The sequence below is a fragment of the Hoplias malabaricus genome, chromosome 10 (genome assembly GCF_029633855.1).
Source record: "Hoplias malabaricus isolate fHopMal1 chromosome 10, fHopMal1.hap1, whole genome shotgun sequence".
Lineage (NCBI taxonomy): Eukaryota > Metazoa > Chordata > Actinopteri > Characiformes > Erythrinidae > Hoplias > Hoplias malabaricus.
This window is the reverse complement of record NC_089809.1, coordinates 23,748,116-23,773,352: the sequence shown is the minus strand read 5'-3', so window position 1 is coordinate 23,773,352 and position 25,237 is coordinate 23,748,116. Positions and strand designations below refer to the sequence as shown.

The window sequence follows — 25,237 nt, the reverse complement described above, 5'->3', positions numbered from 1 at the left end:
CTTCCCCAATGAGAACCACTTCTGAGACAAGGTTAAATTTGTTGTAAGCCCATTAGGAGTTTATTGAAGAATGTAACAAACAATCCAAGAACACAATACTCAGCCCTGAAGAAGGAAACCTTCACAAAGACAAAGAGAATGGTTGGATGTTTTTCATGGTCTGCAGTTTGGTGTTACAGAGCCCTCCTGATAAGAATCCAGCCAGGCACAGGAAGGCAGACCAATGAGATGAGGATCGATACCCCAGTAATCAAAATTTATTTAAAAAATGTATTTAAAAAAAATCATTCATTTTTACATTTGCTTTCTGTAACCTTTATCCTCTTCAGAACTGTGTTGGGCATGGAGTCTAGTCTGAACAATTAGGTGCAAGGAAGAAACACCTTGGATAGGGCACCAGTCCATCACAGAGCATCACACTTACACATTCACTCTGTCACTTTTACACACCCAATCCACCACCCATAATGTGTTTTTGGACTATGAGAGTAAAACTGAGCACCTGGAAGAAACCCAAGCAGAACACAGTACACACACAGTACTGTGGAAAAAGTTTTAGGCCCCAGAGACTGAGATTTTAAAAGCTCTTTATCTGAGCAGTAAGTGTTTATTTGCTAAAAACAAAATATCACCCCACAACATTAGAATAAAACCAAATAACACTATTCCAGTTAGTGTGATATTCTGTGTGTGAATGTGTTGGTTTAACATTTCCATTTCCTATTTAATTTTTTTTGTTGATCACAAAGTAATATTACTACATACAATTCAAAGATGTTGCTTTCAGTTGCCGTGATGGCCATATTATACAAAAGTCATAAGAATACAAACTCAACATAGAACTAATTTTTACCATTAATTACCATGTTGTAGAACTAAACATGTCATCTGAGCTACTCAGAAACATTGACAAATTGTCATTATCACAGAGTCTGACTTCTGCTTACATAAGTTAATGTTGTAAATGGTAAACTTAAACTGCATGAATCCAGTCTGAATACTGTATTTGTACTGCCCCACTCCTTTGCTGCATGAATGTGTGAGCAGATTAAAGTATCTGTCTCAAAATGACAGCTTTACTGAAAAATCCTTAAGGCATTCACAAGACAATCTACACAGATTTAACACTGCATGAGAAAGAGAATTATTTTATAATTATTATATTGCCTCACATCATCAAAAAGTGATTGGGAATTTGTGGTATATTAACAATTAATTAATGATAATAATAGATATCTGGTGCAATATCAAACCTTATTCCAGCTAGAAGTTTGTGTGTATAATGTTAGCAAACAGTTAATTAAATAAAGAATTAAAGAAATGTAAAAAAATAATAATAATAAATACAGTTTTGTTCTATATTAGTTATTAGTGTAACCAACCTATTACTGCACACTTTAGGGGAAGTCTCATGTGGCTGTGACAGCTGGCAGGTGTTGAACATTTGAGCCGTGGCTGGTCATTTCACACACACACACACACACACACACACCCAATGCACGCACTCACGCACCACCAGCAGGTTCTGGCCTGGTTTAAGCTTTATGCCCCAAATAAAGTGCCCAATTTAATTGACAGAAATAACACTGTGGAGAGAGAGAGAGAGAGAGAGAGAGAGAGAGAGATGGTTACCATTTCTATAAATATACAAATTTAATTATATGATATTTTATTTATTACAGGCTCAGTGCAATATTCAGTTTTCTGCATATGCTGAAGTATTCGTTAATGTAATTCTGCACTTGAAGTTTTCTATACCTGGTTGATTGTTAATGCCTTCTGGAGACCGGGGTAATTTATTTTTTAAAAAGGGTTTATAACCTCATTTACTATTTAATATGGCATGATTTTTGACATTTTTAAAATAAGCACTGAAAGAAAGACAGATACAACTTTGTGGAAGGTATAAATGCAACAGAAATATTTAACCAAAACAATTTAACCACTGAAATTCATATTTACATTTACTTAAATGGGGGAAAGTGAAAAAATAACCACAAAACAAGAAAGCAGGTGCATTGAGGTCCACAGAAATACAAGCAACATCCTTTGGTTATTTTTTCTATTTTTATGACTTGAGTTTACAAGAAATATCTGACTTCACCTCATCCCAAAACTGAGATTTATTAAACTGGCTAAAGACTAACAACACTCACATATGTATCTGTGCAACAGGAAATTCATACATGCACACATATGCAAAACATTACACTAATACCAACATGTTGTTGATCAAAATTGCAAGAGAAACATAAACAGCTCAGAGCTACAGTGATGTGGGGAAAAAAAAAAAGATCAAAAGAGGGCTTTTCACAGAGCACGCGTCTAAGCTGTTCTGCTCCTCGACTGTAAGCAATTGTTCACAGAGATAAAAATGTAGGACATTTAGGGTAATTTCCTAAAGTCGGTTAAGCATTTTCTCTTATTTAAATAAAATACTAATTTATTTTTATAATTTGGAAATTGCCATTTTAAAGGAACACAGTGGCAGTTTTAATCTGTAGTGATTAAATAAGTCCCTTTAAATTAGGGCTGTCGCTGTGTAAGATTTTCCATTTCAGCAGTTCAGATTCAGTTATGGAAAAAATAAATTCTAACTTTTTTTTTTTTTTTTATCTTTTTATGTCATATTATATTTCTTATTTTTGGTCGACACAATATAATTCTGATATCAATATGAACAGTATAAAATCCACTGTAAACTTCCAAAAACAAACAAGAAACATGACATCATCAAACAGAAACCTATTGTCAATATTAATATTTTTAAACTAAATTTTAAATTGAGTGCGCTGAACTGATAACAGCACCCTGTAATGAACGCCAGTCAGTGACAGATGTAATTAATTTATATTGAAATATTGAACAGGGCGGCACGGTGGCGCAGCAGGTAGTGTCGCAGTCACACAGCTCCAGGAGCCTGGAGGTTGTGGGTTCGATTCCCGCTCCGGGTGACTGACTGTGAGGAGTTGGTGTGTTCTCCCCGTGTCCGCGTGGGTTTCCTCCGGGTGCTCCGGTTTCCTCCCACAGTCCAAAAACACACGTTGCAGGTGGATTGGCGACTCGAAAGTGTCCGTAGGTGTGAGTGAATGTGTGTGTGTCTGTGTTGCCCTGTGAAGGACTGGCGTCCCCTCCAGGGTGTATTCCCGCCTTGCGCCCGATGATTCCAGGTAGGCTCTGGACCCCCCGCGACCCTAAGTTGGATAAGCGGTTACAGATGATGGATGGATGAAATATTGAACATGTATTTTTAAAATCATATCATTGTTACTGAAACATTTTATGAAAATATGGGAATATGTATACATTGCCATCCTGACCACTGCTCTCTCCATTCCCTACAGTTGTCTGGTCAATAGCACGGTATTACCATAGTGCTGTCATTGTGACAGACCAACTTTAAATGTGCATTTTTGTTTGTGTGCATCTTTAATACTTTACCTGAAGCCTCCGTGTGTAGTTTAGACTCATCAGTGCTGGTGATTTTACAGGTTAAAAAGGTTTTCCTGCCCTCCACCTGGTCCAGATTACTGTGAATAAGGACTACACTACCCAGTGGTATGGGACTGTATGAGAACACAGCACAAGAAAAGTGGAGGCCCGTTAGGAAGATTACTGACTATAAATTCAAAGAGAAATTTCAAATTGCATTTGTGTAATCTGTCAGTGGAACACATGAAATAAATTCTTATTACGATTTCCTTAATATATTCTGTAATATGTGATATTTTGATATGAATAATGCACAATTACACAATAAATGCATGCCAAAACATGGAAGAACATCTTTACTATTGCATGAAGAACATTGGTTTACCTTCGATAGTCAATATTCATATTGGCAGTCACAACTGGCCCAGACAGGTAACCAGCGAGAGTTCCAGTCACAGAATCGACCATGGTGGCTATTGCTCCTCCATGTACATGCCTAAAGCATAAGGAAGCAGCCTTACATCACTTCCTAAGTTGTTACATACCAGGAGTTTCCACTTTTGTCACAAGTAGTGACACAATAAATGTATATAATTAGGATTATAACAACTGAAGATAAGACAGGATCTCAGCCAAATCACATTAAAACACACTCCAGACTGATTTTCAATTAGCTGCATACTTCTGTTTCTGTGAGTTGGTGCTTGCTTACCCAGGAGGTCCCTCCAGTAGATGCCCAGACTGAAACACGCACACACACCTCTTCTCCTGCTTGTTCATAAAAACTACATATTCAAACGCTGCTCCATGATCCTTTATGCTTCTAGTGAAGAGTCTAGCATTGGACTGGATGATTTTACTAAGGTATGCTCCCCCTGAAAAAGGGAGGTTTTAATTATTGGTTCCATGGACTATGCATAATCATATTTTCATGTCTGTTTAACCCTTGGGTATCCTACTGTCATACACATTCCAGTGCACTGGACAATTTTTGCCCTGAAATCTCCCACAATTCACAACAGTTAAATGGAAGTAGGATCAAGTCACCCGCTAAATTCAGATAATCTGAGACTACATGCAAGGTGATCTGTGAACAATATAGAGGGTATAAAGAGCAAATAGTGATGCCCACTGTTATTTTTACTATGAATTCATTCATATTGTGTAACCACTTCGTCCTGTTCAGGACTGCGGAGTGTCTGGAGCCTACCCAGGATCGTTAGGTGCAAAAAATAAACACAATTTGGACAAGCTGCCAGTGCTGCTTATGGACACTCGAATAGTCAATGTACCTACCAACGTGTGTTTTTTGGACAGTGGGAGGAACCTTGACCACCCAGAGGAAACCCACAGAGACACAGGGAAAACACACTAAACTCCACACAAACAGTGACTAGAGGTGGGGTATAATAACCCAATTATAACACAATCCCAGGACCCTGGACACTGTGTGAGAATAACAATATATTTTGCTCAAACTTTTTGCTGTTTTTACTGTGTTTTGGGGAATTTTAAGGTATAAAATGTCAGTCCACTGGAGTATGTTTAACAATTTTAAATATGGTGACCACCTGTGGCATATTTGAGAGTACGGTTGTAGCTGGGCAGCTTCTCCCATCCTCCCTTCTTCGCCTCCCCCTCCTCAGACTTCACCTCACATAGAGAATTATAGTGATCATAAGCTCTCCTCATTTCTGGCGACCAGGACGCGTTGGGCAGGCTATAATCCCGCCCAGCACTGAAGGGCCACAGCGACATCTTCTGGACAGAGAAAGGACACACACACATTATTAAGTACACAGAAGGTAATAGCATCATAGAGCAAATAGAGGGATTTTTTAAAATCATGTTAAAAAGTATAAACTACATATCCACCTATTTATAATCAGTAATTAGCAAAAACAGCCTCACAAACTAATATTCCAAGGTCATTTTATACTTCTATTATTACAGCCTGAAGTCCATCTGTTGCTCTGTATACATTGATGGGCACTTTCACACTGCTGTGCAATGGTCAGGGCCCACAGGCAGGTATGATTTGGGTGATGGATCATTCTCAGAACTGCAGTAACACAGAACTGCAGCTAGTGTGTGTTATAGTTATGAGTGGATCAGACACAACAGGGCTGCTAAATTTTTTTAAAGACTACACCAACCAGAAATATCCAGCCAAACGTGTCTTGGGCAGCGCCCAGTGATCACTGACGTACTAGAGGACGACCAACACAAACAGTGCAGCAACAGACGAGCTACTGCCTCCGCCTTAACGTCTACAATATGAACCTATAAAAAGCCGTATCCGGAGTGTCTAATCCATTCGTATCAGCCCAAGACACAGTACTATCCACACCACATCACTGTCTCTGCAGTGATGAAATTCACAACTCAAATAATCCCTGCTCTGTGGTGGTGCTCCGGGTCCTGATTATTTATTAAGTCATAGTGTGAAAGTGGCTAGATCAACAGATGACCTATCGTCTGTAAATTAAGTGAACCTTACCCTGTATGAGCCAGAGTTCTGGAACAGCGCGGGAGAACTCCACTGCGACTGAAGCAGCAGAACGCCCGATGCGTTCGGATTGAAGAACGAGCGGCTGACCGCAGTGAGCCCAGTAACGGCCCGTAAACCGGCTCGCATCATCTTCAGCAGACCCCAACTCTAATACCGATACAGAAACGCCGTAAATGTCATCTGCCGGTCATATCATCTGAACCAGACGATACACATTATTTCATAACCTCCTCAGCAACCGCTTTAGCTCACTTAGCGGTTTGGAACACCGCAGTTTAACGCTAAAGCAGGTGGTAGTTTAGATACGTTCAGAGCCCAGACTATACGTATTATGCACTGTACGTTCAATATAAAATGTCTTTTTATTTAAGACACAGCAAAACTGCATTTGTAACAAATGCCTTTCAAAGCCGGGCTAATGGCATCAGTGACTGGGACCTACTGCTTCCTGCAGCATGAACAGGCCGCGCTCAATTACACTTCAGAAACACACTACACCCTCCGCACTTCCCCTTCACACATTCACTCAGTAAATGTGATCCTCTCTTCTCAAGCAAGTGCTACCTTAATAGGCTTCGCAAAACGTCTAAGCGTCTTAACTCCGCATAAAGAAGTGATTAATAAATGTATCTGTACCAAGTAGGAGAAATGTGTCATTTGCCAACGATCAGCATCTGACTTTCATTTTTTTATAAATCATTTTGTTTACATGAAATTCCATTAAAACAGATTTACAACACGACTTACCACTGAAAAGAACAGGACTGCCCATCGCCGAATGAACTATTCCCCTCATTCCGAAAAACCTTTAATAATTCCTTTATTATCATCGTCACAAGGAACTTAAAAATGAACAAATAGATATCAGGCCTGGGTCGGAGAAACCGAAGTTTATTTGATTCCGTTTTCTCTTTTAAAACTAGTTCACCCTTATTTTTGAGCAAAGCCAAATGTTTTGAAAAGTTGCACCCAAAAACACCGCGTACTACAAAGGTGTACTATTTTATGTATATGAATATGTATGTATTTACTACATAAAGTATGCACATACATATTATATAAGCAGCTCTGGTACTGCCACCACTACATAAAACTAGTACATATCCAGTAGAAGGGCAGGAGAGCAGGTAGTAGTCTCTCACCGTGTGTGGATTAGGACACAGCCCTAAGGGGGGACAAGGGTGGAGAGGGTCTCTGGTGAAACACGTGGAAATGAACGCAGCTCAAACTGAAACGTCATTAAAAAAAATGTTACGTGACACACTGCACCCGCTGACCTAGCAACCAGAGGGCTTCCTTAGTTACCATTACGGCCATCGGTTATTTGGTTTCAGTGTAGTTTAGTTTTACTTCTGTATTTATTTATTTGTTTAATAATTGTATACCTTTTAAAGACAATGTTTGGTCAGACACGGCGTCACTGCACGAACACGTTTGAGCTGAGAGAGAGGGACAGAATAAAGGTGAATCTACATTAACTAATCCAGCTTGTCTTTATTGAAGGAGGATTTTATTTCTTTTTTCCTCATATACATTTATCATTAGACCTTGAAAGATTTGCTGATCAGGTTCTTAACATTTTGCCTTTACCTGCTTTTATCTTTACATTTTTTATTTCACAGAAAAAGAAGGAAAAGGTTGACAGACATGCTGAACTGGAAAGGTGTGTTCTGCTTGTTTTGAGTCAACATATTTTTGTGTCCAGGTTGAACCTACTATAATATTGTGTTTTGCCTGTTTGAAAAATGCTTTCTAAAACAGTAGATTTCTATAACAGGAAGTTAGTTTCAAAGTCAATAAAACAGGTCTACTCCTTTCAAAACATGTTTATGATTTCAAGCAATTTATCAGCCTTACATAATTCTCAAATGTAAGCACCAAAGATATCAGATTTAAAAAAAATGTGTATTTAATATAATGTACAATCCCGGTTTCTGATCATTATATTTATTTATTGTAAAAATAAAATCTTTTTAATTGCATCATGCAAAGGCTACTTGCAAAGCCAGGGCCTTTTTATTTTATTGTATAAACTTCTTGTTGTTTTGCAGCAGTTATATTCTATAATTTTATAATATCCAATAATTCTAAAAAGAACTGGTTTATATATTCTTAAAATATATTCAAGTTGTTCAGCCACAGCATTAGAAACATATGTACATTTGTCAGTTAAATAAAAGTTCAAGGGAACTTTTACCAAGTCAAGAGTTTTTTTTAATGCTTTCATTACACATAAAAAACGTTTCCAGAAATGGATGTTGTAGATTCAGTCTCAGTTTTTGTTGATCTGCCTTATATTTGTAGAACTTTTTACTACTTTATTCAAACGAATGAATGACTGAAAAAGCTACCTGCATTAAATTAAAGGTCAAATACATTGCTACTGTTGTTAACCTTTTCCATTGTTGGGCAAGGTCTACAATGCTGAATGAATGGATTTACAAGCCTGGAGTGACTGATCTGACTAACCTCTTTATCTGTTATCAGCATTAATAATTTTATGCAGAGGGCGGAATATCTAGAAGCCGAATCTGCCAGGGCTCTGATGCACCAGGGGCGTGTTCAAAGCAGGGAGACTCATCTCGCTCACACTGCACTCACTTTGGTAAATACATGAACTGTTCTATAAGAGTTGCCACAATGTCCACCTCTTTTGTTCTATTGTTAGACGTGTACAAATGCTATTAAAGCTCAAACGTATCAAAACCTTTGTCTTCCATCAAGGAATTGTTAGTAGTTAAACTGACCTCATTGTTTTTTCTCATGTTTCTCCAGGTGCGTAGAGAAGCATTGCGTAGATTACTGGAACAGGAGAGACAGCTGTATAACACAGAGCTGAGCCAGAGGGGCTTGGCTATATACAAGCAAAGGATATGAATTTCACACTTATTACACCCCTGTGATTATGTGGCTTATGTTTGTGAAGTCGAGTATTGGTCGTATGAGTATGATATGAACAAATATCTGGGAAATGATTCGAACAGCCATACTGATAATTCCTAAGAAGAATTTGAGGGATGATCATATGACATAATGGTTATAGCTTCCTTAGGGAGTGATTCTTAGTATGACAGCAATATCAGGAGTATTCATAAAAACGTGTTTATGAAACATACATATTTAACAATCAAATAATAAAAAGATATATTAGTTTGCCACTTTCCCCAAATGTAGTCAAATCATAGAGACATGTTTAGTGTCAACATTTTGCTTCTTCAGTTTAGCTATGGACCTACTGCTCTAACATCACTAACAGGGACTAGAAGTAAATATTCATTTAAATATTAGTTTTTGTGTTGAATTCTGCCAGCACATTACATAGAAGCATAGACCCTTAGGTTTATGAAATTATTTTTTAATGTTTAAAACAGCAACAACATTTCTCTGATGCAAAAGACTGCATTGCATCAATGAAGCATTGTATGTGGTTTGAGCAAGGGACATTTTCAGGGTGTGTTTATTTTATTTAACAATATTTGCCTTGAAACTCTTGTATTAAATCAACAAAGCAGCTTTAATAAACATATCTTGGCTGATCAGGTGCATTTGGGTTAAGATGAAACTTCATGAAATTTAAAATTCCAATCAATTCATTGTCTTAGTTTAACCAGGAGCATGAACTTGCTAAGGTCTTGTCCCACAAGGGTGTGATACATGCCTTTACACACCTGATCTAAACGAGTTCCTTAGAAATGAAAATGTAGCATTGCAAAAGACTACAAACTGCAACCAACCTGGGGTACGATATAAGGCCTCAGAAGTACACCAAGTTTATGTGTTTTAAGACAGATTCCAGCAGTATCAGTTTTTAGATCTAAAAGACATTTTCACTTAATCAGTAGGAATTTTATTCTTTGTGGAGGCAGAAAAGGCTGTTTGTCCAGTGCCTAATGTCACAGACAGAGGCTGCTAATGGAGGACTGACAGGTGTGTAATGAAACCGGTACTGATACAGATCTTTATGTCGTCTGTACGGCTATGTAACCGAAGTCTGTAAAATAGAATAATAAAGGCAAATAAATTATGGAATGTAGAGAGGGAAGCACAGATCCCAGAGGACATATAAAGTAATGGGAGAAAGGGATGGTATTTATTTTTTAAAACTGTATAATTTGAATTAGCCACATTTTATAATTTCACTTTTGATCCCCTGCTTAGAAGTTAAATCATTAATGGACTGAAAATATGTTAATTAAATTAGAAGAACGGGAAAGTCTAGTGTGTAAATCACCCCAGTAATGGTTAATGAAGGCAGGACTACATTTAAACTTTTAAATGACCTCAGAATGACAACAGCCATTGTTCTGCTGAATTATGCAATTTAATGTTTAAATCTTCCGATATTTAGTGGGTAAAATGCAGTATAAAATAAATGAGTATGCTGTGAAAACACTGATATGCTGTTATCATTTTTTCTCAGCCTCCTTTGATCAGAATGTCAAGGCCATTTTTCCAGGCCTACTTTCTTCAGACTGACACAGAAGCAAACCATCAGAGGCTAAACACACACTGCTGCTTAGTTTAAAGAGGTGAGATGTTAGTCTATCTCAAACAATGGAAAATGTTTGCAAATACAGCATAATTATTTCATTTAAATATAGAACTCAATGTCAACAAAATACAGATATAAATAGGTGTGTGTTCCTGTCTTGCGCCCAATGATTCCGGGTAGGCTCCAGATCAACCGCAACCCTGGGCTGGATAAGTAGTTACAGACAATGAATGAAATTTTTCCACCACTTATTTCTTAAGCCATATTTGAATTAGTTGGACTTACTGAAGTGTTGTAATTTATTAATTTATTGACATTTTATCAAGAAGTTTAAGATTAATGTGCAGTGAGTCAGAAAGCAAACTCCTTGAAAAACATCCTTCTGCTGTCCTTTCCAATCTACTGTGTGGCAACAATGTACATATTTAAACAATGGTTTGCTATTAATCTGTTCTGAGTTAGGTGTGAGGGTGTGCACTGTTTAGAAGGTCAATGGTTTTAAATAACATTTTTACATTTTCATCATTCTTCTCCAAGTCATCCACAACCTCAATATTCAACTTTAAATTGATTTACTTTGATTCAATACTTTGATTAAAAAAAAAAATACACCAATAAAACACAAGGCTAGTTAGGTTAGTTTGTTACGAAGTTGGAAATTGCTGGTGGACGTAGGGAAAAAACTGCAGGTCCCAGATTGCATTGCGTTATCTACACTGAGGCTAGATATGGTGTGGTACTCTGAAACAGATAGTTCCATTTGCGAATGCAGTAGATGATACATTCAAAAGAAAGAAGCTGAAGTGTGTACTTGGTGGCTGAGGTATGGGAATATGGGTGGCAGGCACATGTAAAACCAGTGGAGATAGGTGTTAAGGGATTTATAGCAAGTCTGCCACATCCCTGCTTGTGCAGTTCGGCATCAGGGGTTGGAAACTAAGGGCAGCTGTGAAGGAGTTATCAGAAATACTTGAAAGGTCTAGTCAGTGTTTCTGGATAAGGAGAACACAGACTAGTTGCAGAAATCCACTATAGAGGTGCTGTTGTGGTGGTTGGTGATGTAGCACATAAAGATCACATGGAACTGATGGCACTGATATTTTTTTATATTTTTAATAGGATATTTTACATCTTATCTTGTGTATGATTATAAAAAGTAAAAATTTCATTATAAAATTTTCATTGATGGGGTAGAGGAAGAACAATCCTGTCAGAAAAACTCACTTTACCTTTTGCTGTAACTGTGGTGGTATCCTCAATGTTACATATTCTGTACCTTTATTTATGGAACATAATTGTACCTTATTCTATTATGAATGTAGGTTTTAAAGTTGTGTTGAATACATATGCCACATTTAATTTCCAGGAATATTATTTTCTTTATTTACTCAGTTCTATAATGAAATATAACAAATATTTACCTCTCCTTCTAGAGAAGAGAATGTAGTGTATTTTAGGGAACACAACTAGCCACTAAAGCCACTGTTGCACCTGTAAAGGTACATTTACACTGTGTTTACCTTTAGTGACAATATTGTACAGCTACCATAAGTTTTTTTTATGAGACTGAGAGCACAAGGCCATTTATGCACTCTTGTCCTGGCCAAAGATAAATGTGGCCTCACCAGTGTCGTTCTGCTTAGAGGACAAACACTTCAGATGGTTGCATCACCCTGTGTGCACCACACAGCTGCTGTTTTACTTTGTGTGTAACTTGATGAATGGAGCAGTAGAAAAGGTGGAGTTGAAATAAAACCTCTTTTCATAAAGCAGTTGTATGCTCTAACAGGTTTCAGTGTGGACATGTGTTTACTTGTGCAAAACAATGAGGGCTTTAAATAGCTGTTTCAGGCTTCCTCCTCTGTTTACCTGGCATCTGACATCATCCGTGTAGAAACATGCCAAAGTCATTTTACATGGTAATTAATTTTCCTGACAACTGCAGTAACATAAACTTCTAAAGGACAACATGAATTCAGTAATATATTTCAAACACGTTTTACTGCACAAAAATATAATACCATTGTCATAATATCAAAGGTCATATTTACCATCAGTGGACCTTGTTTTATTGCTTGATTTCTTCATCTTCAGACATCTCCTGGCAACACGTTTTATTTTGAGGTCTTAAAAATGTTTAAAGTTGAGATGTTTTATAGCATTATTTGATTTTTTTAAACAAACATACACACACATACACACACACACAAACACAGAAATATTTTTTATTTTAGAACTGAAAAGCTGACACTCAAAAAAAGTATATAAAAAAAGGAAAGAAAAAAGAAAAAATAATTGTACATTAGAGTAAAATTTCATACAAACTAGGGAAGAATGGCAACTATGTTTGTCTTATACCTCTGTAGTCTTTAACTGCAAAACAGGAAAGACAAGAACCCAATGGACATCATAAGCAAATGAGGTACTGGTAGTCATAGAAACCTCCCTCCCACATGGTCAATATTAGTGACAATTTCTAGGCCACGCTGCATTAAACTGAATAATCACCCCTAGTTTAGTGAAACGATAGGGTATCAAAATAACAGAAGAAACAGCTTCATATTCAAATGCACTGACTTGTAAAATGTGTAAACACACAAGCTAAAGCCATTTTCTCACTGTCCATTGTCTCCTGGGAGCCTGAGGTGATAAACCTGATTTGTTTGCACACTGTAAAGACAGCAGGATAGAGCCTAACCAAATCCTGCTACATGAAGAGCTGCAAGAGAAGACATCATACCTGCCTGCCTGTTACACTTTTCTTTCAAATAATATTAAATAATATTATATACTACATTATTTTATTATTTTATGTAAATATATTTTACGTTCTAAATTGTCTCCAAATTGTCAGGTTGTTGTGCATTATGAAGTTGTTGCTGTAATAGAGACTTAGGTAGAGGTAATTTGACACAATGTTCAATAGACAATCACAAAGGAATGTCACTTTCTTGATCAGAGAGTTTTCACCAAAAAGAGAGGATATTTAAATTGGCTGTTCAATAATAAAATCTAAAGTCGGGCAGACTAAAACCACCTGATTTTAGTTTACATAAATGCTTCTGTGAGATTCTGGCAGTTTTATAATTCCATATAAATGACGTAATGACACTATTCAGTTGTTTGAAATAACTTAGCACCTACAGATTTTCATAAATATAGGGCCAAAACTAAATTTGTGTAATGCTTGCACCGTAGATTACAATATATATATCGCCCTGGTATAAAACCAGTCTGGTCCGGATGAGTAATGGTAGAATTTCTTTAGACTATCGGCTAGAATTTTACTAATGAGCTTAATTTCTGAGCAATAAACTGGAAGTAAAGAGATCGGTCAGTATGATGACACCTCATTTTCATCACAAACTTTTTTTAGGATTAAGGTGATATAGGTATTGTACAGAGATGAGGGGAGTTTATCATTTGACAGTGAATAATTAATCATACGTAAAAGAAGAGGACTAAGTTTTGATCGATATTTTTTATAAAATTCTATGGTAAATCCATCCGGACCAAGAGCTTTTTTATTTGGAAACTTCTTTATAGTTTCATTAAGTTCCTCTAATGTAATTTATGCCTCAAGACTTTCTATCGTCTCGTTACTAAGTTTAGGGAGACACAGGTGATCCATAAAACTATCACTTACTTGAGGTTCATCTCTACATTTCGAAGAATAGAGGTCAGCATAGTAATCTGCTTACCATTGTTTAATTTTCACTGGATTTATAATAACATTGCCATTGCTTGACTTAATTTTATGTATAGATCTTGATGCTTGCGTGTGATGTAACTACCTTGCCAGCAAAGTATGAGATTTGTCACTGTTTAATTGAGAAATATTTCTGTTTAATTGGATGTTTTGAGCTAATTGTGTTGAACTCATGTTTAAGTGAAGGTATTTTATTTAATATTTCTGTCTTTTTTATACTATTCCTCTAAATCCATAATTGCCTTTTCTGCATTTTTTTTAATTGTACGGCATCTCCTCTTCTGGCAATTTGTGTTATTTTCAACATAACCCTTGTTATGGGTTAATAGTATGTAACGCCAGCAACAAATTTAGCATTATTATTGTGTTGTCCCTCTGTATGCTGTGTGGTTTTGGCCTGGAAAAATGGGTTAATTGTGCTAATATAAAGCGTATTGTTAATTGTTTTATGTTACGGTGTGGAATATAATTCAGGCACCACTTTAGAATAAGACTACACTTATTAAAGTTTATAAATGGTTTAAAATCAATGTATTAATAGCTATTAATTACATAGTTTATACATTAATAGTCATTAATATTCAGTTATAACTTATAGATAGAAAGGTATATGGTGACCTGCTGTTTGCCAAATAATGAATCCACATCCATCTACAGTTAAACCTCAGAACTTACCAGATACTGACCTTTCATTGACTTCTCCATCAGTCAGAATGAAGCCTATTGGCTTCAACACATATTTCAGGTTTAACCATTTGATGAATTAACCACCAACGGAGTGACTTTTTAAACATTATTGATAATGTGGTGTGTACCTTAACATGACTAAATTATTTAAATTTTCTAAATTCACATTCTCATGTCTGAGCTTATTCTTCACTTTGATTATTATCAGTAAGTTCTCTGACACCTTCTGTTTTACACAAAAAAAGAGGTCACTGTCAGACTTCCTTCCTCTGTTATTTATGACTTGTAAAGTTTAAAACTAGTTAATTACCATATAATAAACATGCAATAACCTAATTAATAAACTATTAATAAATTAATAAAGGCATTTAAACATAATAAATTAATAAATTAATAAAGGCATTGAAGAAGGGTTTTTTTTTTCAGACTTTCCTTTCATTTATCGTCATAAGTCACTTTTATAAGTTTACTTTACCCTTGTCAATAGTAGCCTAGATCCTTATACTTGTTCATTTTTCCTGATCATGAACGGACTGCTTATTTGCTGCCTAATGTATCCCACCTCTTGCAGGGTGCCATTGTAACAAGATAATTAATTATTTTTATTTCTCTCTTCAATTTGTTTGTTATTGAGGGAATAATAATGATGTATTTCACAAAGCAAGATTTCAGAGTTAGCAAGGTGAAAAAGCAGGCAAAATACGTTTAGCTCTCTATCCAAAACCTATCCTACAAAACACATGGGCATGCACTGCCTGATTGCAGTGAGAGGAGTTCATAAGTACAGTATTGAAGAGAGTGTTATTTATGACTTGTAAAGTTTAAAACTAGTTAATTACCATATAATAAACATGCAATAACCTAATTAATAAACTATTAATAAATTAATAAAGGCATTTAAACAATCCATAAGCCTTTATAAGTGTGGTTTAATTTTAAAGTGGTACCATAATCAATTTCTACAAACTTTTAGTGGCCTTTGTGCAAAAGTGTCACCAAATTATTTTATATTTCTGAGAGTTTCACTCGAGTTTACATCCTTAAAAAAGAATCATCAACAGGCAAACAAGCTTTGTTTTATTTTTATTTAATTATTTTATTTTTGCATTACAAAATGAATGCCATTAATTCAGTTTTCATGTGAACAGTATTAGAACAACACATGGAGAAGAATAGCTGTACAAAAATACAGTGTTGAAGAAGGGTTTTTTTTTCAGACTTTCCTTTCATTTATCGTCATAAGTCACTTTACTGAGCAGCCTTTCTTTCCTCACACAATTTCCTGCACAGACATAATAACAGAAAAAAATATTAATATGATTCAATATGAACCATATGGATTGTAATACATACTTAATAATATGTGCAACAAAGGCATGCTGTTAATATGTTAAATGGCCTGCTAGACAGCAACATAATGGTTAGCTGCATGACAATTATAACATTTTTCCTCCAATACCATTTCTTGCTGAAACCTATTTTTAAAGACATTTATAGAACTATGTTTAACTGACCACTTTTAATCCAGCAATTTCAATGCAACCTATGAATCTATCTGAACTCTGAACACCAGTAATACAATAAAAGCACATTTCTCACCTTCCTTCTGCTTCATCTGGATTTACAAACTCACAGACCTTTAAATCTCTGTCCATAATTTGCTTCTGCAAGCTCTGAATCTCTTTCTGAGCATTGTCTACTTCAGCTTTCTGGTCATCTAGAGAGCGAGAGAGAGCGCGAGAGAGAGAGAGAGAGAGAGAGAGAGAGAGAGAGAGAGAGAATATCATTGTGAATGCCATCTCACGACAGATTTGGCTTAATCTATCTTCTGTGAAAAATGGCCAACTGGCCCATGAACAGTTCAGTATTTTTTAACCTAATCTCTGTGTATATATAGCACACCAATCACTGATAACACTAACTCCACAAAACTTTCAAAGATATCCTGTAGTATCAGGCACTAAGGCATTAGCAGCAGAGTCCTGTAATTTGCAAGGTGTTGCCTCCATGGATCAGGGATCAGACTCTGTCTTCCTGCACATCCCACAGACTCTTGATCAGACCGAGAATTCAGAGGCCCAGTCAACACTTTGAACTCTTTGCTATGCTCTTCATTCCATTCCTGAACCATATTTGCTGTGTGGCAGGGCCCATTTTTCTACTGAATGAGGTCACTTCAGTAAGTGAATACTGCTACTAAGAAGTGTACTTGGTCTGTAACAATGTATAAGTAGGTGGTAAAATCAAAGTCAAAGTAACATCCATATGAATGCACGGTTTCCCACAGTGCTTTACAATGAAGGGCGGCCGCCTTGACGCCGTCCACCCCCCTACCCCCGCCCCAACAATTAAATGTGTACAACTCGTTAAATTTATTTTCAAGGCTTTAGATGTGTTTGCGTGTGGCTTTCTGCTATGTCCAGCAAGAAACACACGTTCTAAAGTATAATCCAGTTTTTAAGGCGAGCTGTGTATCCTCTCTGAGTGTCCCCAAGGCTGTGCGTCCACAAGGTCAGAGCATGTGCAGCCTATACTTCTAAGCAATGTTTTGAATCATTGATTTGAATTTGCCCCCGATTTGTGAACCGATTCACTCAACCCTGTGAATGTCAGGACCCAAGGTTTTCAAGGAAAATATTTCCCAGAGCACCATCCACCAGTTTGCCTTCTTCCCATAATGCATCCTGGGGCCATCTCAAAACAAAACATGATTCATCAGACCAGGCCACTTCTGTTGCTCAGCAGCGGTGCTGACTTGCGCAATGTAATTGCTTTTGCTGTTGGACAAAGGTCAGCATGGGCACTTTTACCTGTCTGCTGCTAGCAGCCCCATGTGCATCAAGCTGTGACGAACTGTGTATTCAGACATGTTTCTATCATTAAATATTTGTGCTAAAGTAGCTTATCAGTGGGATCAGACCTGACAGGCTAGCCTTGTCTTCAGGCTTGAGCCCTTGTCAATAGTAGCCTAGATCCTTATACTTGTTCATTTTTCCTGATCATGAACGGACTGCTTATTTGCTGCCTAATGTATCCCACCTCTTGCAGGGTGCCATTGTAACAAGATAATTCATTTTTTTTATTTCTCTCTTCAATTTGTTTGTTATTGAGGGAATAATAATGATGTATTTCACAAAGCAAGATTTCAGAGTTAGCAAGGTGAAAAAGCAGGCAAAATACATTTAGCTCTCTATCCAAAACCTATCCTACAAAACACATGGGCATGCACTGCCTGATTGCAGTGAGAGGAGTTCATAAGTACAGTACTGAAGAGAGTGGCACAACAAATTCTTTTCTGTATCTTTTTTTTCTGATTTTTAGCTAGGCAAAATGAATTTACTAGAGGTGGGTGATACCGGGAGTATCGATCCAATACCAAGTACATACAGGGCCAGTATCGCCGATATTGATACCGATACCACTAGTCTTCACCACGTGCGTGCAGGGGCCGAAGCAAAAGACAGGAGCTGGGGGGTGCCACAATTCTGCACACGTGTGCGGATATTTCGAGCGGGCAAGAAGGTTCCTGCATGCGATGTCTCTGACCTGTGTTTTTTTTTGTGTGTGTGTGTGTGTGTGTATGTGTGTGTAAAACTCAGGAGAGTTGCTCAGGAGGGTTGATTTAAACCTGCCTTCCTCTCTCTACATGAACAGTTTTTGAACTGCAGTATTAAGCTTCCTTTAGAAAGTTATTTACTGGTCTCCGGCCTGTATGTCCTTCCCACTTGGCGGGGATACCTTTGTCATTTGACGTTTCTAATTGGCTGAAAACGAGGCACTTTGTAATGGTTGTAAGTGTGGCGCAAGCGCGCGGGTCAGAAACATCACGCAGGACAGGAGAGCAAGATGTGTAGGTTGTAGTGTGCGTTCAAGAAATGTCCTTGCTCGCTTAGAATATCCACGCTCGCTCGCAAAAACCTTCTTGCTTGCTCGAAATATCCACGCGGTAATATCCCCGCGCGTGCCCAGAAACCTTCTTGCTCGCTTAAAAATATCCGTGCGCTCAGAAACCTTTTTGCTCGCTCGAAATATTCGCGCACGCGTGCAGAATGGTGGCACAAAAATAACGACATACCCACAGACTTTAGCGGGAGAGCAGCGGGAGAGAAAAAAGCTTGAGTATCAATCTTTTTCCACGAGTATTGAACAATACCAATACCAGCGTTGGTATCGATATTCTCAATATTTGGATCGATCCGCCCACCTCTAGTATTTACTGGCATAACTTCTCCTCCATGTTGCAGAGAGTGCACATGTGGACAGGTCGTATGGATGTTTTGAATGTATGTAGGTAACAGAAGCGATTGCTCTAAGACTGCCTAAAATGTCAAAAAAAAGTGATCAAATATATACTGTTGTGTGTACATGTCATTGAATAAATATGCACTACAACGCGCTCAAATTTTGTTCAGATTCAGTTTCTTATCACTGGTAAAGACGCAGCTTTCCTCTCAATCATTCCCTTCACGGTGCTTTAAATGCGTCCACAGAGTTCAATAGTGAAGCAGCGAAGTGCATCAGCATCCTGTATGATGATTGGATGATCTGTCTGAGGCTGAATCTCTTTTTGATTGACAGCGAAATGAGCGAATCAGCGATCCTCTGGTGTAAAGATCCGTGGGAGCATTACATTTTCATTCTATTTTGAGTTGAACCGGAGATTTTCTTAAACCTCTTAGCGGCATTTTCTTTGTTAAAAACGACTAGTGACACATTGAGCTTCTATTTCTGGTGGGTTTTTTGTAGCTGCTTGTGTTTGGAGACTGACTTCTATCACTCTTTCTGACTTCTATCACAGTTTCTGTCCAGCGGGTGCTGCTGAGCCCCTCCACCGTCACAAAGCACTCACAGGCGGACACACTTCACATGGGCCAAGGCCGTTTAAGCAGCCTAGCTCTGCTGGCCATTGAGAGGACACTAGTCAAGTCCCTGGAAAAGACGCCTTGTTGGTACGACAGGGTCACAGATCATTTTCTTGAAAAGGAATGGAGGGTAGAATTTACGTATAAATAAACCGACACAATTTATGAAGTAGGCCGAAATTGAGCTTCCCCTCCTTGAAAGACTAGCATCCGCCACTGGTAGGTAAGCATGTGGGCCATCCAACCATTGGTTCAATCTGAATTAAATGACTGAATGGAATTTTTGGCCCACTTTTGTTTTTCTTAACAGATCATTTCATTTATTAACTGATATAGTGATGTAAAAAGTATTTTAAAAAATGTAACATAAAATGTTTCTAAAATAAATGACCTATTTCAAACTTAGGCCAAAAGTTGAAAGGCTGAGTCGTCAAAAAAATGTCCTGCTCCTCTGCTTCTCTTGGCTATGACTGACTTAAGGCTTACGATATCTGGTTAAGCAAGAAATTTTGCTTTGTGCAATACACCCTGGAGGTTAGATTTAAGAACAATGCAGTTTTTTTAATGAAGCAGAGAATCAGAGTTGAATGATTGATGATAGCTTACTTTTTAGCTTCTCAAGTGCTTCACTAGCATCTGTTTTCTTCTTCTCAGATTCTGCCTACAAAGAGACAAGAGGAATGAAGGGATGAAAATACAAGCACAGAAAAGATGTTAATATGTAAACAAATGTAAATTGTCTAAGAATATAATCATGTGTTCAGTGTTGCCGAGGTTTTTGCATATCATTCTCTAGCAGATCATATGGATATTCAAACTCTGAACATTTGCAGTAAAAAATGTGGGGCCTTCAACTTTCCGTGAAACAAACAACCACAGAAAGGCAGTTTAGTTCTATTAGTCTACTACTTTTCACAACAGATCATGTAAGGCTTAACAGATCCTGTAAAGCTAATAGTGATAAAGAAGAAACACTTTCTGAGTAACCACGAGAATGGGAATGGAATAATTCACCACAGAAAGAAATTATAACAGCTTGGAAAGGAGTCAGAATTAAAATTGATCTACATACATTAGGGTACACTGTTAAGACGCAACTCTCAGAATGAAAAGTGTTCTCTAGTTGAAAATCCCATTTTTTTGCATGTTTTAGAAAATCAGTTTAAAGTTGAAGAATTTCCACACATTTCCACTTGTTGCCCTCTGACGGACTGGTGCCCAATGTTTTTTTAGCCTCTTTATTAATATCTATGGCATCAAATAATGCTGGAAGTAACACATTTATGAGAGGAACACACATCTTCCACTACACTACTGCTTGTGAAACAAAAAAAACAGTATTTGAGGGTTATCAATGAAGAAAGCAACAGTAGTCACCCATGTTTGTTCTGCAAACTGTGTGTGTGTGTGTGTCAGTTATTCAGGAGCAAACCTTTTGTAATATCTTTCTCTTATTCAAATAAAAAATAAACATTATTAAAGTTAATGGTCAAAGGTTTGTGGACGCCTGCTCATCCATCCTTCCAAAAAATCCATTCCAACTAATCCCAAATTTAATTTCACCTCCTTAAACACCCCCACCATCAGGGGCCAGCTACTTTTGACTCATGTTTCAGCCTCAGTACTTATTTCACTTTGCAGTAAGTTTAATTTTAATAGGAGTGACTAGAGCCCACCACCCTCAGCACTTTATTATTGATTCTTTTGAGTTGGTTTCCCAGATGGGGATGGGGAAGTCCTGGACTATATCCACCTTTCATGGGAAAATCACAATTCAAAAGTCTCTGTGTTTTATTCTGGTGTCACCCCATAGACACAGGGGTCCATCTTTTGAGCCTAGATACTCTCAAGGTTTCTCTTTATAAACATCTGAGGAGTTTTTCCTTGCCACAGTTGCCTTTGGCTTACTTTTATTTTGTTTTATTTATGGGGCTTGGACATCACATTTTTCTGTTGTTTTTCCTTTGTCATGATGACCATTTGTTCAGGCCTTGGAAATGTTTCTGTAGGTCTGTGTTTGTATTTCTTAGGACTGAAATGAAGTCTTTTATCAGGATGTTGTTGCTGTGTTAAAAGGACCCCAGTATGGCTGTTGTGAGGGAAGGAATGGTTTGTGCACGCATCAAACTATCAGTGGGATTTGCTAGTGCCCCCTCCTCACTAAGGCCTAGACATGCCTGTTCACTGCAGTGTAAAGTAGCATACAGGCTGGAAGACTTTATTAATTTCCATGCAACCATTCCTCCTTCACCCTTTATTAGAGACTTTAAGAGACTTAAGGATCCTTGACAGATTTTTTTTTCCAGAGGACACAATGACATGAGATAAGAACTTGTTTAGGCTAATTTTGAAGCTGATAGAGCTGCCAGAGCATAGCTCTTCATGGTCATCTGAGTTAAACAAAAAAGTGCAAGGCACTGCGTATGTCCCCATATTGATAGATGCCATCACTGGGTGCAGAGAGAGAGAGAGAGAGGAAAATTCAGAAGCTGCTAAGGGATTTTAATGGTCTGCACCACATATGATTTCATTTAGCATTTTCGTAGCTGTGAGATGTCATTTCTCCTTTTCCTTCTTACATTTTTTCTCTTAGCGTTGTAAGACTGATATGAGTTTTCAAGTAAATTTTACAATCATTCAAAATGTAAAACATCTGACTGCTGTTCATTTTTTCTTGTTTTGCAGATTTTTTACTCATTTATTATGATAGGGCACTTTTCATACAAACTAAAAAATATATATTTTCATTCTTAGTTTTGCTTCACAGACTATAACACATTCATCCTGACCCTGGGGAAAATGAAATGTGGTTTTGGATGTCTAACTAAAGATCTTGTTAACCTCAGCTGTGATGCAAACTCTAAACACCAAAGTAAACTCAGAAGTTGAAAAAACTCCTTTCTTACACTCAACATTGTCAAATATGAGCACACATGCAAATCCAGAGCAACCTGCTCTATGGAAATTAGACAAGAACCAGAAGGAAAGAGTGGCTCTTGTGCTTGGTGGTTAATGATATCAAATCACACCTTATTTTATAGCAGGCGTGGAGCTGTAAATAATTGACTGGAGTCTTCTGCTCATTGCTGTGTACAGCTGGAAATGGTGCCTTAACAAACAGAGGCTAAATTTATTTAAAGGAAGTGAATCAAATATCTGAGAAAATGCAGTATTTTTATTTGTTTGGGTTTGTTCCTTTTATTATTATAATTTTATTTATTTATTTTTTGGTGGAGTCAACATTATAGCAGTTCATAAAAATCTTAACCAGGAGAGTGTTTAAGCATGTGACAGTGCTGACATCACAGCTCTGCAGTATGTAGTTGATACTTGTTTGCTGTGCACTTATAATAATAATAATAATAATACATTATAATCTGAATAATAATGCTTGATAATCTGCAAAAGGCCCTTGATTATCACGTGACTATAAACGGTAGCAATTATATATACATGAAAATGTTATGCCTATTTTATTCATATCAGCAATACATGTATTAATCTGCAGTAGTGTAATTAGACCAATATAGCACTTTTAGACCAATAAGAGCAAAGGCCACCAATATACATGGAATGCCTTGGTTACTTACTTAGAAGTGTAAAACAAACAGTGTACAATTTAGTACCTTTTGTTTTTGGCAGGTGCCCAGGCTGGTCTCAGAGTTCCCTTTGGCTTTATTCAGTTCTTCCTTCTTCTTCACCAGATCATCCCTCTCTTTGTTCAAAGGCATCAACTCATCGTTCAGCTGCTGAATCTTCAGCTTGGCTTTCACTATTTCATCCTCCTTGGACTTCACTTGTTCTGTGGTAATATCTATTTGCTTCCTCAGGTTGCGTATGCCTAACTCTTGCTGAAAGGCTTGGTAGGCCACAGCAATCAGGACACACACAGCCACAAAGAACATAGCTAATAGTGCCCTCATCCTGCACCAGAGATTGGGGACACACACCGAGGGTCCACAGAGGAAATATTACAGTAGAGAAGGTGGAATTGTAGATAAATGGAATGCCTTTCCCTCGTTCCCTGTGTTTCTCAGGTTCTCTCCTTCGTTGGGACAGTTAGTGTACTCTCATTACAGAAGCTCTATGTCACAGCTTCACTTCCCTCCCTCTCCTCCTCCTCCCTCTCTCTACTGAGATCCGGCTTTACCTGTACAACTGGGTTTTTAGGTATGATGAGAAAGCCACAAGAGTAGAAGGAGGAAAAAATGAAAACAATGTAAAACCCCTTTAACTGCTTTTTGAAAAAAAAAAACTCTCATTCCATGGCTCCTTCTTCCATTGTATTTTCCCCACCTCTAACCTCACTGAACACTGGGAGAAGGTTAGAAGCTCATGGCTCAAAAACATGAATTAGTGAAGAACTGAAAGAGAGGCAGCAAAGGCTTAACTTTGGGCAAATTACTTGAGAGGTTAAATAGGACCGTACATGTAAACCACCATCTCCACCATCCATTCCAGGATTCTCATTGAACTGTTAATTCAACCAACCACTTAATTTTCCTTACATTTTTTTCTGTCTGACCCCACACATACATATTTATATACTAATTAAAGTTTATCATATTTTCCCCTTAATTTTTTTATTTTAAAAATATTTTACAGTTGAAAAATTATATTTATATCAGACTAGATGTATGTGCTGTTTATATTGTACGAATATGGTTTTATTTTTTGGCATTTGACCCTTGGTAACGTTAATTTACTGCTATTTCAAAACCTACTGCAGTACAAGTCCACATCAGGGTTTACTCCTGTCCTGTTGACATATCATTCACCTGATGAGCTCCACTTTACGCTGCCTCTCTCAGCTGACAACTAAACTGGTAAACATTTCCTATTGCTGTTATTAATCACTTTACTAACAATATAATACTCTATTACTTGTTCATGTTTACTCACCCAGCGAGTCCAGAAAAGAATAAACTCATTTCCTGTAACATCTAGACCGCCTTCCTGGGGCTCAAACCAGAGCTCGATTTCATTTCCCATCCACTTTCCGGCAGGCCCCGCCCTTCTAGTATCCAAATGGCTGCGCCTTTACATTGATACGAGACCGCTGACAAACAGCCAATCCTAGTTTAGGGTACTGGACATTATCCAATAACAGCGTGAAGGGGCGGGGTTTTCGGAAAAGAGGTGAGAAATGAAATATCACGTAAAGGGCGGGGACTGAAACAGGTGGGAACAGCACTCTTCTTACCTTCGGCTTTCTTTCCTTCTCTTTCTTCCTGCCGTCGTCTCCCTCTCTGCACGGACTCTGACAGTTCTCAGACACTGGAATTATCCGTTTGTGTAGGAAGAAAAACCTTGTCGCGTATAAGCGGTTATCAGCAGTAGTTAATAAACTCCGACGAAAGACAGAGGGAGTTTGACGATGAATTGAAAACAGCGGTGAACAGAAGAAGGTTGTTTTTAAACAAGTCAGTCGACAGAATGCAGCGAAGTTGAGTCTGTGAATTACAGCTGATTGAGGGGATTTTGCATAGACTTTTACATCCTGCTGTGACTTCCTGACTGAGTGAGAGATTTGGCCACGGGAA

The 25,237-nt window shown here is 37.6% G+C and overlaps 3 protein-coding genes across 7 annotated transcripts; 1 reads left to right on the top strand and 2 right to left on the bottom strand.

Moving 5' to 3' along the window:
• Positions 1–53: 53 nt before the first annotated feature.
• Positions 54–6,358, bottom strand: them4 (thioesterase superfamily member 4). Of its 3 annotated transcripts, none has more exons than XM_066682827.1 (6): positions 5,933–6,358; positions 5,004–5,193; positions 4,145–4,307; positions 3,818–3,928; positions 3,442–3,566; positions 54–1,586 (listed from the first exon to the last, which is right to left on the bottom strand). In XM_066682827.1, the coding sequence occupies exons 1-6, from the start codon at positions 6,071–6,073 to the stop codon at positions 1,543–1,545; spliced, it is 774 nt and encodes a 257-aa protein (XP_066538924.1). In that variant the 5' UTR covers positions 6,074–6,358; the 3' UTR covers positions 54–1,542. The 3 variants fall into 3 exon arrangements, with proteins under 3 accessions (XP_066538924.1, XP_066538925.1, XP_066538923.1); XM_066682828.1 differs by having other exon boundaries at positions 5,004–5,190; XM_066682826.1 differs by lacking the exon at positions 54–1,586 and adding an exon at positions 2,586–3,194.
• Positions 6,359–7,256: 898 nt separating this feature from the next.
• Positions 7,257–9,249, top strand: LOC136708069 (cilia- and flagella-associated protein 141-like). The gene is made up of 4 exons (XM_066682327.1): positions 7,257–7,407; positions 7,567–7,607; positions 8,432–8,549; positions 8,720–9,249. The coding sequence occupies exons 1-4, from the start codon at positions 7,342–7,344 to the stop codon at positions 8,819–8,821; spliced, it is 327 nt and encodes a 108-aa protein (XP_066538424.1). The 5' UTR covers positions 7,257–7,341; the 3' UTR covers positions 8,822–9,249.
• A 6,658-nt stretch (positions 9,250–15,907) lies between these two features.
• si:dkey-87o1.2 (uncharacterized protein LOC796684 homolog) lies at positions 15,908–25,031 on the bottom strand. Of its 3 annotated transcripts, none has more exons than XM_066682923.1 (5): positions 24,898–25,031; positions 23,321–23,852; positions 20,301–20,355; positions 16,432–16,549; positions 15,908–16,114 (listed from the first exon to the last, which is right to left on the bottom strand). In XM_066682923.1, the coding sequence occupies exons 2-5, from the start codon at positions 23,615–23,617 to the stop codon at positions 16,081–16,083; spliced, it is 504 nt and encodes a 167-aa protein (XP_066539020.1). In that variant the 5' UTR covers positions 23,618–23,852; positions 24,898–25,031; the 3' UTR covers positions 15,908–16,080. The 3 variants fall into 3 exon arrangements, with proteins under 3 accessions (XP_066539020.1, XP_066539019.1, XP_066539018.1); XM_066682922.1 differs by lacking the exon at positions 24,898–25,031 and adding an exon at positions 24,597–24,704; XM_066682921.1 differs by lacking the exon at positions 24,898–25,031 and having other exon boundaries at positions 23,321–24,571.
• Positions 25,032–25,237: the final 206 nt, after the last annotated feature.